This window comes from Leopardus geoffroyi, chromosome B2, assembly GCF_018350155.1.
Source record: "Leopardus geoffroyi isolate Oge1 chromosome B2, O.geoffroyi_Oge1_pat1.0, whole genome shotgun sequence".
NCBI classification, from domain to species: Eukaryota; Metazoa; Chordata; class Mammalia; order Carnivora; family Felidae; genus Leopardus; species Leopardus geoffroyi.
In genome coordinates, this window is record NC_059332.1 from 41,676,122 (window position 1) to 41,689,740 (window position 13,619).

The 13,619-nt window shown below is 54.3% G+C and overlaps 3 protein-coding genes across 8 annotated transcripts; 1 reads left to right on the forward strand and 2 right to left on the reverse strand.

Annotated features, from left to right (window-relative positions):
- Nucleotides 1–65: 65 nt before the first annotated feature.
- Nucleotides 66–3,949, reverse strand: LRRC73 (leucine rich repeat containing 73). Its single transcript, XM_045498374.1, has 6 exons — nucleotides 2,675–3,949; nucleotides 1,886–2,046; nucleotides 1,421–1,543; nucleotides 919–1,019; nucleotides 549–771; nucleotides 66–400 (listed from the first exon to the last, which is right to left on the reverse strand). The coding sequence occupies exons 1-6, from the start codon at nucleotides 2,944–2,946 to the stop codon at nucleotides 330–332; spliced, it is 951 nt and encodes a 316-aa protein (XP_045354330.1). The 5' UTR covers nucleotides 2,947–3,949; the 3' UTR covers nucleotides 66–329.
- A 546-nt stretch (nucleotides 3,950–4,495) lies between these two features.
- On the reverse strand, nucleotides 4,496–9,431 carry YIPF3 (Yip1 domain family member 3). 5 transcript variants are annotated; one of them, XM_045498362.1, is made up of 10 exons: nucleotides 9,318–9,431; nucleotides 8,507–8,704; nucleotides 8,204–8,310; nucleotides 6,828–6,873; nucleotides 6,596–6,688; nucleotides 6,316–6,447; nucleotides 6,005–6,118; nucleotides 5,683–5,806; nucleotides 5,463–5,590; nucleotides 4,496–4,990 (listed from the first exon to the last, which is right to left on the reverse strand). In XM_045498362.1, the coding sequence occupies exons 1-10, from the start codon at nucleotides 9,396–9,398 to the stop codon at nucleotides 4,928–4,930; spliced, it is 1,086 nt and encodes a 361-aa protein (XP_045354318.1). In that variant the 5' UTR covers nucleotides 9,399–9,431; the 3' UTR covers nucleotides 4,496–4,927. The 5 variants fall into 5 exon arrangements, with proteins under 5 accessions (XP_045354318.1, XP_045354321.1, XP_045354323.1 ...); XM_045498365.1 differs by having other exon boundaries at nucleotides 4,496–4,994; XM_045498367.1 differs by lacking the exon at nucleotides 5,683–5,806.
- Nucleotides 9,432–9,647: 216 nt separating this feature from the next.
- POLR1C (RNA polymerase I and III subunit C) lies at nucleotides 9,648–13,619 on the forward strand. Of its 2 annotated transcripts, none has more exons than XM_045498368.1 (9): nucleotides 9,648–9,758; nucleotides 9,873–9,944; nucleotides 11,406–11,513; nucleotides 11,750–11,882; nucleotides 12,171–12,290; nucleotides 12,381–12,533; nucleotides 12,718–12,867; nucleotides 12,981–13,097; nucleotides 13,246–13,619. In XM_045498368.1, the coding sequence occupies exons 1-9, from the start codon at nucleotides 9,690–9,692 to the stop codon at nucleotides 13,362–13,364; spliced, it is 1,041 nt and encodes a 346-aa protein (XP_045354324.1). In that variant the 5' UTR covers nucleotides 9,648–9,689; the 3' UTR covers nucleotides 13,365–13,619. The 2 variants fall into 2 exon arrangements, with proteins under 2 accessions (XP_045354324.1, XP_045354325.1); XM_045498369.1 differs by having other exon boundaries at nucleotides 9,671–9,758; nucleotides 9,852–9,944.

Below are 13,619 nucleotides of genomic sequence, written 5' to 3' on the forward strand. Positions count from 1 at the left end.
GTCTAATAGTTCCAATTCCTCCCCTACTGCCAGCCCCCCAGGGACCACAGCCACACACCAGGTTGTAGAGTTAATAAAATCTCTTCCGAGCCAGCGGGTTGCAGCCAGAGCTGCCAACAAGTCCAGAGGCGTTGCCTTGGGTTCAAGTGCCCCCGAGGCTGTTGCTCAGTCAGCTTCCAGAGCTTCCCACCACTGCCGGGAGCTACCAGAGCCCCAGCCACCCCCCTCCCTCCCTCCCTCCCAGGCCCCAGGGCCTGACCCTGATATTTGGGACAAGGTGCTGGGGACATAGACAAAATGTAACGATGTGCAGAAGCCCAAGTGGAGAGTCACATCTCGGTCTCAGCCAACAGACTGTCACCGAGTCCTGAAGTCATGAGCACCATCTGAGAGCTGGGATCTGTGGAAGGGCAGAGGGGTGTTCAGACTGCCATTCATTCCACCAGGGACACAAATCTGGTGAGAGACAGCCTAGGTTTCCCACACCCACTCTCCCTGGTCCCGGGCCTCTTCCAGATCTGGCTGTGATCAACCCTTGGGGCTCTTACCACTGGGGCACATCCAGGAGCTGCTGCTCCTCTGGTGGGCAGCAGGCTCCCGCCCTCTCTCTCGTTCCTGGGTGTCGCCAGCCCCTCCCGCCACCTCCTCCTCCTCCTCTCCCTCTGAGAGGAGGTCACAGATCTGTTGCTGCAGCTCTGGGCTAATGCTGTTCTCAGCCAACACCAGGCTCCGCAAAGCCGTGGGGTAATTTTCTACCATGTCCAGCAGGGTCTGAGGTGGGGGAAGAATGCGGAAGAGGAGGAACACAGTTAAGGCGGCTTCACACTCCAGCCTGCCACCCCTTCAGTATGTCCACAGACACGTGAGCTCCCCTGCACCCCCACCTCTAGCCCATACCCAGACATGAAAACTTCTCACCTGAGCTGACTGGTTGGTGAGCCCTGTGCCCTCCAAGTCTAGGACTTCTAAGGTGCGGCTGGAGGCCACAGCTACAGCCAGCATCCCTGCCACATGGTCACCTGGGGAGGCAGCACACATGCACAGTCACCTGCAGTCGTGAGCGGGCCTGCTAACCCTTCCTCCCCACAGCCTCCCCAGTGTCCTAACAACCCTAGATCCCACCCCCGCGCCAGCAAATGCTGACAGTTGGTAGGTGGCCAATAGGGGGGCACTGTGGCCAGTGAACCGATGAAGCAAGCCAGGCCCAGGGGTGGTGATGGATACTTTGATGCACCTGTTGGTCATTTGGTCCTCCACATAAGCGGCTTCTCTGCCATCTTCCAGATCCCCCTTCCTTCCCCCCCCCCCCCCCCCCCCCCGCACCGTGGTGGGGTTACCATGACAACCAAAGGGTCCTGAACTGGAGCTCTTGGATGGGGATGGGGTGGTGAGACTCGCAGGGGGCTTCCTTGAGCCTCACCCAGGGGGTTGTAGTCCAGATTGAGGACGCGGACCTGGGAGCTGTGGGCCACAGCAATCGCGAGGCGGCTCCAGCCCTTAGGGGTGATGCCAGGGTTGGCACTCAGCGTTAGCTCCTTCAAGCCTGGGCAGAATTGAAGGGAGAAACCAGGATGGAGTCTGTTCCTCTTCAAGCCCCTCCCCTGCCCTGGATCTCTGGGGTTTCCCTGGTGGCAGAGAGCCACCCTACCCCCACCACAGAGCTCCAGGGCCATTAGACACACATGCCTTCCTTGTCCACTGCAGCCTGGATGCCTGAGTCTCTGTTCTGCTGAGGCCCCAATCCATCTCCTTCCTGAGAGGATTTAAAACACATTCTCACCCACATTCAGAGCCCTCAGCTTTGGACCACACCCCCTGCTCTCTGCACCTGGTTTTTTCATCAAGGCCATACCAGCCCATGCCCTCAGCAGGGCCTCTCTCTCACCTGACTTGGCTCCATCTGGGGGGAGGAGGCCACAGATGAGGTTGATGGCTTCATCACCCAGCATGCAGTCCCCCAGGTCCAGAGCCACAAGGGCAGGGTGGAGGGCCAGGGCTGGGTTCAGCAAGGCCAGCCCTGCATCTGTCAGGGGACTCCCATGTAGGCTGAGGGGGTGAGACCAGAGAGCAAAGGTCACTGCAGTCATCAGCCCTATCTGTAAGGGAAGGATCCCCTTCCCTTATGTGAACCCTAAAGGTGAGAAGGATACCTGTCATAGCACTTGGGAGAGGCCCTGGGGAGGGAGAAAGAAAATTCTAGATTCTAAAGGAATACAGGTAGAAGGGGAATTTGGCTTCTTTTCTAGGTTAGGGATTGAGATCCAGGACAGAGCACAGAGGAGTGTGGTGGGTTGGTGGGTTGGGATTCTTCAGTGGGCAAATGTAGGGGCAGGGGTCTAATCCCCAGGAGAGTTCCTTCTTGAGACCTGAGGAGCTGCTCCCAAGAAGTCAAGGCCGGTGATTAGGTGGGGAGGTACACGTGCCCTGCCAGAAAGGGGTGGGTATCCCATCGCATTTGGGGTGGGGCTGCGGGTGCAAAGCCCGGAGGTAAGGGATGTGCTAGGAGGGGGTCGTGGAGGCATGGGCAGAGGGATGGGGAGGTGGTGTACAGGGGTGAGAAGACAGGCTGGTGCAGAGACAGCTACAGGAAGGTGTGTGGAGGAACAGGCGGTGGCAGGGGGCGTGTGAAGAGGGATGCAGTGCCCGGGACCCCCTTGCGAGGGAGCGCACTCACAAGAGGGACTGGATGGAGCGGTTGGTCCGCAGCGCCTCTGCCAGCTGCTTGATGCGGCTGGGACTGGACACGACGCCTAGGTTAAGGTTGAGCTGCGCCAGGGACGTGGCCCCGGCCAGGGCCCGGCAGATGCGGCCGAAGTCGCGGTCGCAGAGGCGGCAGCCGCGCAGTGAGAGCAGGCGCACGGCGTTGTCGCGCAGGCCGCGGCAGATGTCCCGCACCTCGGCGCCTGACAGCGGTTCCCCCGAAATCTGGATGGAGCTGGGCAGCATCGTACCCACGGCTGGGCCTCCGGGGCCGGGGCGCGGGCCGCGGCCGAGGTTGGCGGGGCCGAGGGCGGGGTCGCGGCTGGGGTCGGGGCCTGGGCTTGGGTCGCGGACGGAGCGGGGGCAGAGGCGGTGGCAGAGGTGCAGGCGGCTGCGGCGGGGGCGGGGGCGGGGGCGGCGGCTGCGGCGGCGGCGAAGGCGAAGGCGAAGGCGAAGAGCTTCGGGGCCCGCGGAGGTTGCGGAGGCGCTGAGACCGCCGGCTGGGCTGAGACCGCGCGGCGCTGGGGTCGGGGCGGACCGTGCCGTCCGTGTCTGGGAGACGGGCCGGAGCGCGCGGTCCGGGGCCAGGCGGGCGCTGCTTCGCGCTTGTCCTCGTTCCTCGCGGTCGCTGCGGCGGCTTAGGGGCCTCGGTTCAGGTCATGCGGGACCCACTTCGGCTCGGAGGCCGCATCTGCTCTCTCCCTTCCTGCAGCCCGGCTCCCCTACCGCCCCGCTGGGAGAGCCCGAAGCGGGCGGGCGGGCAGCGGGCAGCCGGCGGCGGGCGGCAGCACCGGCTGGGGCTGCTGCTCCTGCGCCTGAGCGGGCGGTGGGTTCCCATGGCAACGGTCGCGTCACCGCCGCTCGCCCCGCCCCCTGCCCGGCCTAGGCCACGCGGCCCCGGCTTTGCGCACACCGGGAGCTCTGGAGCGGTGGGGTCTCTCTTCCCCTGGGCGTGGGCCCGAACACCGCTTGGAAAGTAGGTAGTAGGGTTGAGGCCTGGGAGGAGCAGGGGGTGTGGCAGGGAGAAGGCAGTCACGTCACGTGGAGGTGGCATTTGGGACTGTTACCAGCTGCTTCTGCCCATTCCGCCGTCGTTCCTTCTCCCTAAGGGCCAGACCCTCGGTGTCTTCGCCTGCATCTTGTGCACGCCCTCCCATCCAGTTTGGAGGCACCCACGACCCCGTAATCCGGGCCTCGCCCGCCCTCCTTGACGAGCGGCGCCGCGCACGCTGAGGAGGGGCGGGGCGGCAGGTGAGCACTTCCCCTCGCCCCTCGCCAAGATGGCTGCCCCGCAGCGGAGGCCTCGGGGGCCACGGGCAGAGGTGGTCGTAGCTGCCAGGCACACGGGCACCCTGAAGGGTCCCTGGGCCAGGTGAGCCTCAAGTAGGTGCAGGGTGCTGGTGCCACCCCTTCCCCAGATGCTGACGTCAGTGACCGAGCCTCTCCGTACCTGTGACATTGGGGTAGCCCAATTAAAGGGCGTGCTAGATTCGGCGACCTGGAGTGGTGACAGCTGTTAAGTGGGCTGGAACTTTCAGGAAGAGTACACTGCAGAGGGTGCACAGTGCTGTTCTGTTCGCACTCTGTCCACATAAGGGCATGTCACCTGAGTTACCTGAGGCCCCATGTTACCTGATCCACACCATCACCAAGTGGACAAAGTGCCCCCAACGTGGGGCCACATAGGGCAAATGAAGGGCACATCTTTCTTGCCTTTTACTAGGAGGGAAAGATGCTGACCCAGATTAACTCGGGTAAAGATAAAAAAAAAAAAAAAAAAAGAATAGAAGCATAGTGAAGGGAGGTCGACAATTCTATTTCATTAACCACCTGATTTAACTCGTTAAGTAGAGCCGATTAAATGGATGGTGGGGTGGATGGTGCTATGCTTGGGGTGCTGGTTGTTTTTAGGAACGAATAGCACTCCTGAAAAGGACAGAAGAAACCGATGGCTTTGTTCCTCTGGCCCCAGTATAACCAGCACAAAGCCAAGTTTGGCTTCAAATGTGAGCTCCCACAGGAAAATTATCCCTAGGCAATGGGCCAGGTACATAAGAACCTTGTAATTACATGGGGTTGAATTGAAGTTTTTGACCAATTGTCACTGCTCCATTGGTGTCCCGAGTGAGGCTGAACCCACTCAAGCTGGGTGCACTCCTCCATCAGACTTAATGGTTCCTGTGTCTGAGGCCTCCCTGCTGCTCCATGGGTCAGGTGCCCCCTGCCCTCAGGGGCAGGTTCCAGGTTCAGTCACTGCTTTCAATGTAGTCTGGGCTGTCCCACCATCATCCTGCCTGGATGAGGGTATAAAAGAGAGAACACGTGCCATTACCACCAGTGACAGAAAAACAGCAAAGTGTATAGGAAGTAGGGTGGCAGGGAGGACCACTGGAATGGCAGCTGCAGTTCCAAACTTCAATCAATATTTTAATTACCAAGTCTATATTTAGCAAGACACCGTGGGAGAGTTAAAGAGGAAGGAAGGAGTAGGTGGAGAGAGGGCCTCAGAGGAGCTGACCCACTTTCTGCACTGGCTGCAGAGCCCTGCAGTCCTGGCCAGGGGTTCCTGGCCTTGTGCCTTTCAGAAGCCCCAAGAGGCATCAGGGAGTTGCTTAAGTGGCTACAGCTCTGAGGCAGCTGCAGACCCCATCAAAAAGACACATGTCATCAATACTGTTCTTTAATCTTCCTCTGCTCCGAAGATGGGGGGAGAGGGGGCCGGCCAAGGGTTTCAGGTGGGGTCAGTGTGACTGCAGGGTCACCATAACAGCCTTGGCTGTGGCATTGAGCACGGTGGCAGGAAGCCTAGCAGCAGGGAGCGCGGCAGGGATGTCTCTAGGGACCCTCTGCATAGGCGGGATGTTGGGGCCCTCCAGCGTGTCCAGGATCCCTGAAAGGAGGAGAATGGAAGGTGAGAGTTGGCTCGACCCTGCCCGAGGAAGCTGTTCCCTTCCCCCACATTCAGGCCCTCCTGTCACTTACCCTCTACCACCTTGTGGTAGGCAAAATGCAGATAGAGCAGGAAAAGCATGTGTAGGGCGGCCAGGGTGCCACAGAGGAGCAGCCGCTGTGTGGGGCCCACAGTCCGTGACACCAACACTGCCACCTAGGGCCACAGGAATACAGCTCAGAGGGCCTAGCTCCAAAGTGAGCAGTGTGGAGAAGACACTCCTACCCAGAGCGGAACCACTTTTGGGCTCTTAGCCATTTGGAGCCCTTTGTGGGGTTCAGCCCAAGGTCTGGGGGGTTTTCCCTAACTCCCTGGGAGGTTAGCCCACCATTGGCAACCTCTTGCCCAGCTTACCATGCGTAGAGTAGACAGTCCACCCACCAGCAACCAGAAGAGGTAGAAGAGGGCATGGAGGTGGATGTTATAGGTGATGAACAGGACAATGCAGTGCCCAAAGAGGCCATAGCCCTAGGAAAGAAAATGGTGGGGAGGAAAATCACTCAGGCCGGGCTGGCCTCTGAGCTCTCATGGAGACTCTGAGAAATAAATGATCCACTGGCCAGCTCATCCCATTCCAGGCCCTGGGGCCCTAGGACAGATGCAGAGCAAGGCCTGGCTGCTCTTTTTAAGACCACCCTTGCCCACCACCATGCTGGACTCCTTACCAGCAATGCCAGCATCTGGAGCATGGTGATCTGGGCGTTGCACAGGTAGGCGAGGAAGTAAATGAAAGACGAGACACCCAGCCAGTAGCCGAAGCAGGTGCCAATGGCTGTACCCATCAGGGTGCCCTCCCGCTGTGGGGTGAAGGCTCTGCTTAGTCCTGGGAGGCCTCTGGACTCAGCCTCACCTAGGGCTTTCCTCAGGGGCTGCTTCTACCTCACTCCATCGTGGGCAGCTTTCAACTTAGTTCAGCCACCCCCCAAAGTCCTTTGTCCTGCTTACAATAATGGTGTCAGATGTCTTCATCCCATGGAGGAGGATGGCAACCAGCGTGAAGACCAGCATGAGAGGTCCATAGAGTTCACCTGCGATTTTCTGTCAATATACCAACTCATTCAGGCTGGAGGGTACAATGGCTCTTCTGTTTATGTCTTCCTTGGCTTTGCCTGGTGGCCCCACCCTCTGCCCTCGTGCCTCCCCCAGCTCTTCCAGACATGCTACCTTGGGTATTCACCTGGGGGAAGTTGACCATCTTGATAGGGATCATGGACTCCAGGAGCCTGGGAGAAGAGGGGAGAGGAGAGATGAGTAGCCCTAGGCTATGAAGTTCTGGAGGGCCTGAATCTTATTACATCTCTAACTCCAGAGAACACGCTAGATGGCAAAGGGAAAAGAGGGTAGTAAAGACAGACAAGGAATGAGAAAATAACTTCCTTGTCCCTAAAAATGCTTCCAGGAAGGACATCCTTCAGATACTGTGCTAACATGCAGAAGCAATATGGAGAACTCAGAAAGCCCACCTGGGCCTTGTGAGAGGGCTTGGCGATTTACCTATTTGACCTGCTCCCCTTTAAAGACAGGCAAACCTCAGCAGAGAATGCCAAGAATTCAGGGCTGTGATGATGAAGCCCTGGGAGAGGTTTAGAAGGAAAGGTTTACTGGAGGGAACCAGTGTGTCTCCTGCATCTTCCTGCTTACCAATTTCTCCAAGCACCACGGAACATCGTCTCGGAAAGTACATGTGAACTGGTATGAAAACTCCACACAGAAGGAATAAAAGTACAAGTCACTTCTGCCCACTTCTTAGGTGGCCAACTTTTAATAATACCTTGGATTGTGGCTTCATTTTACTTCCTTTGGAAAACCTATCCTGTCCCACCCTCTACCTACTCTGGGTCAGGTGTCCCTTCTGTGTGTTCCATCAGAGCAAATAAATGCTCTATTGTAACTGCACTCGAAGGCAAGGCTCCCAGCTATCTTCACCCTCTGTCTTCAATGAGACCTAAGTATTACAGGGCCCAGCACAGAGCAAATGCTTAATAAATGGCTGTTAAGTGGTACTGGGTATTTGATAAATATTGCTTAAATTAAAGGATGAACAAAAGATCCAAACCAAAATTAGATCCACTTCTTGAAAAGTCATTCAAAACTATGTGCTGATATTGTGGTTCAGAGACTGTTCTGGTGGTGGGAATAAAAAAAAATAAATAAAATAAAACTGAGCTTGTTTCTGAGGTCTCTGGGGAGACTGACCCGGAATCAGCATCGCCCAAGTGTCACCTGTTAGAGGAAAGCACAGAGTTCTGTAGGAACACCAGGAGAGGACAAACTGGGGATGGGGCTGAGGAATGGGGGACAGAGGTGGCATCTGAGCTAGGTGGTGAGAGAAGAAGAGTAGTTTGCTACACAAGGAAGAGGAGGAAGGCAATGTGTTATCACCATGTCCTGTTCTGTGACTGGTAAGACATACAGTGTAGCTGGGGTACAGGTGCAATGATGAGGGTTGGTGGGGCCATGAAGAGGGGAGCCTAAGGGCTTGGTATCTGGTTGTGGTTCGGATGAAGGATTAGGTGTTAGGAGGGCAGCTTCTATCAGGAGAAGGATCCTCACCTGCTTCGCACCTGGGCAGGCTCCACATCAAAGTAGGGTCTCAGGATGTCGATGTTGGCGTACAAGCTGAAGGCCCTGGAGGCTTGTCTCTTCCCTGCCTGCCACATCTGAAGTAAGGAAGACAGAAGTGGGGTGGGTTGGGATTGTGAGACCCTAGACTATAGTCCCCGTTGCTTATTTTCCATTGGATTTCTACATGGTTCTACGGGGTCAGACAACGTGGGGTGAGCTTCAACACAACTTCAGAACTTGCGGCCTGCCTAGGCATACTTTTCCACCTGCTAGAGATCCAGTCTTGCTTACCTGATCAGCCACCTGCCGGCTCAGCTGTCCCTTGAAGCCCTTCATGCCCAGGAACTCCCCATCCTCCTCTTCCGCAGCAGCTGCATCGGCATCTACTTCTTCCTCGCGCAGGCGCTGATGCAACTCACCCATGTCCTCGAAGCTGGAGCCTGAGGTATCATCCATGTTCTCCATGTCAATCACAGCTGAGCCTCCACCCTGTGAAGACAATGGCTTCTGGAGTGCAAGATCTTTCTGCTCCACCTGTACGTCCTCCTATTGGTCGCAGGGTTTGGGACTTTGTTAGTCCACTGCTGGGGATGTGGCTTGGAATCGCCATAGATCAGGCCGCTCTCTTTCCCTCATTTGCTCTCAGAATGCTTGGTTGTCTGGTTCTCTTTTCTAGCCTGGGAAACCCATTCCCTGTCTTGCATATATGTCTTTCTTCTACCTTCCCAGTTAAATTTTCAGAGGGCTGCAAAAGTACCCATTTCCTTTGTCTTTTCCAACCCCCAAACCAGGCTGTGCACACAGCATGGTTTTAGCCAGTGCCAGTGAATACCGCCCGCTCCCTCGCCATGCCTGACCCCGATAGGCCAACACAAACTTGTCTGGAAAGCAAGAGCAGGGGGGCGCAGAGAGCTGAGGCCCTCTGGTTGGACCTTTCAGGTCGGCACTAGTCCCACAGACTTTCGTGTATACCAAGATCCAAAGGAGGGAACAAGTGTTGCAAATGGAACAGATTTCCAAGCTCCGAGGGAGAGTCTCCACGACACCTCAGGGCGATTGCCAGCCCCGGGGCTGGTAGCAGCCGGAGCCTTGGGGCGATTACCTGGATGTTTTCTTCGAACCCTCCCCATTCCGGACCAGCCCCGCTTCGGGCGCCGCTGGCCGGCGCCGCTGTAGTTGCCATGTCCCTCGAGGGCTCCCGTCACTGAAGCCCGCGCTAGTCCAGCGCGCGGAGGAGTGGGAGAGACGCGGGCCTGAAGGAGGGAGATGTCCAGGGGCGAGAAAGAGAGGGGAGTTCAACCGGAACGCAAAAAGGAGAAACCCGGATGTTTGGCCAAAACTTCCGGAAGCTGGGGACGTGGACGGAGTCTGGGCAGAGTCTCGCGATACTTAGATCCCGGGTGTGTTGCCACGGAGACGGAGGTGGGGGACGCGCGCGCCAGTTTGCTGCCCTAGTCACGTGGAGGGGTTGAAGATGGCGGCTGCTCAGGCGGTGGAAGAAATGCGGACCCGCGTGGTTCTAGGAGAGTTCGGGGTTCGCAATGTAAGCCTATAGCCTTGAACTCGGGAAGGAAAATGAGAGTGGGACAGGGATGGGGTGGGGTTGGGCGGGCTTGCCCTACCTGCCCTTTCGCAGACTCCCGTCTTTTTGCTCTAGGTTCATACCACTGACTTTCCTGGTAACTATTCGGGTTATGATGATGCCTGGGACCAAGACCGCTTCGAGAAGGTACGTGGATTTGGAGAGGGTGTTAAGAACCGACCGTGTATCTGGGCAGCCTGTGCCTCAGAAGCAGCCCTTGTGGTATGCTCCGTTCCTAAAACGTTAGAGCAATGTGCTAAGGCGCTTCGTGTACACGGTTTCTGCCCTGTTCGAGGAGCAAGATGTTTTTAGTCTTGTGGGAGAAGAACGTACGTAAGTGATTCCAGTGTAATGCGGTAAAGGCGGTTGATAGAGATAAGGACAACCGGGGATGGGGTGATCCCACAAAGGCACTTAATCTAGAAGGGGAATGGGGTTGGGGGCAGCGGTATGGAAGATTTACTTCCTGAAGAAGATGACATCTGGATTGAGCCCTGATGAGTAGAATCTGAGAACAGGGAAGGGTGAGGAGGGACTAAGACTAGAAGCGAAATTATAAAGGCTTTGTGAACTGTGTTCCAGGAACGTCCAAGCAGTTTATTATTGCTAGAATGTAAAATGGGGAGCATGAGTGGTAGGCAAGATTGAAGTGCATCTTAGACCCTGTAAGTAATAGGGAGTTTTTGAAGAGCTCTGAAGTGGACATGATCTGCAGCCTAAATGATTGGGACAGAACGAGTTGAAGATCCAATAGGGCAGTCAGATTTGTGACAGAATTGCATAGAGGAACTGAGGTTGAAAACATGAACTAAGATTGTAATCAGGAAAATAGAGCAAAAGGGATATAGAAGGTAAGTTTGATAATTGCTTTGGTGTGGGCTTTGAGGAGGAAATATAAAAGGACCTAATTTGAGGAGCTGCTTTGATGGCTGGTGGTGTCATTTACTGATGAGAAATAGATCTAGGGGAAGGGAATGATGCTGCATTTAAGTTTCCTGTATATGGAGAAGTTTAGCAGGCTAGTACTAGGTGTGTTTGAAATGAGATCAGAAGTGAGATATAATTTGGGGTTTTTTAGTATATGTGGTTGTTAAAACCATGAGTGTGATTGAGGTCATCTTGGAGAGAGACAGAAAAACCTGGGAAATAGTGACATTGGTGAAGTGGGTAGAAGAAGGTGAATTTAGAAGGATTCGTCAGAGGAGGAAGAGAACCAGAAGATTGGTACTCAGAAGTCAAGGCAGAGTTCGAAAATGAAGGGATTCTATCAATGCTGAATGCAGCAGAGAAGTCTAGTAGGATAAGGATTGAGTAATGTCAACTCCATTAAGCAGTATGGAAGCCTATTCTCTAGTAGAATAGTTTCTGAGGATAGTTGGGCTGGAAGCCACATTACAGAGAATTTTACATAAGTAGAGGACGAAAACAGGGAAACTTTTCAAGAGCCTAATAAGGGATTGGGGGAGAAAGGAACATTTATCAGGGACACCTGGTCAAAGGGAGGTTCTTGGGTGAGTGCGAATGTTAATACACTGGAAGGAATGTCCAGGGGGGAAGGTGTTGACTCCAGAGAGCAGGCTTCATTTAGTGCTTTTTCTGTCCCCGCAGAATTTCCGTGTGGATGTAGTGCACTTGGATGAAAACTCATTGGAGTTTGACATGGTGGGAATTGATGCAGCTATTGCCAATGCTTTTCGGCGCATTTTATTAGCTGAGGTATTTATTTTGGTGACAAAGGTGGAGTTGTGTGGGAAACCGTGCCATCACCATACTTGTAGAATTGTCTCAAGGTGCCCCTTTCCTTTAGTTTTCTTGCAGTTTTGCTGAGCATTCCTCATAAACTTTTTACTAAGCAATTCTTCTTTTAGGAAGAGGTCCCCCTGTCAGGAAGTGGGAGTAAATGGGGAATCTGTAGGGTCTTTGTTGGAGAACGATTCTGTTTTCTTGGGCAGGTGCCAACCATGGCTGTGGAAAAGGTCCTGGTGTACAACAACACGTCCATTGTCCAGGATGAGATCCTTGCTCATCGCTTGGGGCTCATTCCCATTCATGCTGATCCCCGTCTTTTTGAATATCGGAACCAAGGTGAGAGAGAAAATGAAATTTTGGGAAAATGGGAGCAGCTCTCTTCTGAAGTAGATTCTGGAGTCATACTGCCTGTGTTCAAATCCTGGATTGATTACTGTATGACCTCGAGCAAGTTACTGATCTTTTGGTGTGTATCTGTTCTTATCTGTGTGAACACTTGCCCTTGCCTACTGTAACTTGTCCGGAAGACTAAATGATAAATTTAAGTTAACGCACTCAGCATAGTGCCTAGCACCCAAATATTCAGTAGTTCTTTAACAGCTTCTACTTTCTCCCTTTGTGCAGGAGATGAAGAAGGTACAGAGATAGATACTCTACAGTTTCGGCTTCAGGTCAGGTGCACTCGGAACCCCCATGCTGCTAAAGATTCCTCTGACCCCAATGAACTCTATGTGAACCATAAAGGTAAGTAGTGGTAGGGCGAGCAAGAGGCCCACTTCTTGGTAGGTGCTGGTTTTAAGGAGTGAGGCTTTTCTGATGTGCTTCTTTCCCCAGTGTACACCAGGCACATGACATGGGTGCCTCTGGGGAATCAGGCTGACCTCTTCCCAGAGGGCACGATCAGACCAGTGCATGATGATATTCTCATCGCTCAGCTACGGCCTGGCCAGGAGATTGACTTACTCATGCACTGTGTCAAGGGCATTGGTAAGAACTTTGTTGGCTGTCCTGGGCAGAGTGGTTTGATTACAGTGGAGTGAGGTGTGACTGAAGGGCTCCTAATCTCAGTTAGGAGATGTCCTAACAAGGAGCAAGCTGGTGGGCCTCTGCTCTTAGGGGTTTGTGTAATGTGAAGGTTTCCCCCCAGGCTGTTTTACTCTCTTCCCTCTAGGCAAGGATCATGCCAAGTTTTCACCTGTGGCAACAGCCAGTTACAGGCTTCTGCCAGACATCACCCTGCTTGAGCCTGTGGAAGGGGATGCAGCGGAGGAGCTGAGGCGGTGCTTCTCGCCTGGTGTTATTGAGGTGCAGGAAGTCCAAGGTATGACATTTGGGATACCCGTTCAGGTCAGGACCTAAAGTATATTTCCTGTGAAGGTAGCATAAATGAAAGCTCTGGGCTCGTGTATTTAGAACACGGTTTGTTTTCACTAGGTAAAAAGGTGGCCAGAGTTGCCAATCCCCGGCTAGATACCTTCAGCAGAGAAGTGTTCCGGAACGAGAAGCTAAAGAAGGTTGTACGACTTGCTCGAGTTCGGGACCACTATATCTGTGAGTGTCCGGTTGGGGGCATAGGGTGAAGTGGGGCAGGTCTTTGGTGCTGCCACTTCTTTGTAGAGTCCAGATGTAGAATCTGCGTAGCTTAACACGGGAGCTTTTGCGAGCCTTGCCTGAGCTGAAGTGTCTCTTTGGTTTCCAGTTTCTGTCGAGTCAACAGGGGTGTTGCCGCCAGAGGTGCTAGTGAGTGAAGCCATCAAGGTACTGATGGGGAAGTGCCAACGGTTCTTGGATGAACTAGATGCAGTTCAGATGGACTGAGGTTTGCATGGGACTTAACCGGCATGGCTGTGCTTGGATACTCAAGTATCCTAGCTGAAGATTTTGGGTCCTGACTTGCTGGTCACAGGACTGCTAGAGTCCAGTGTGACTGCAGGTCCTGGGTTTTCTGGGACAATCCCAGCCTTACTTTCAGTCAATACATTTTGTTAAATGTGCCACAAAATGTGACTTCCTGCCTTTGTAAGGCCTTAATGTAAATAAACTCACATCCAAATAAAAAATCTTTTTGCCAGA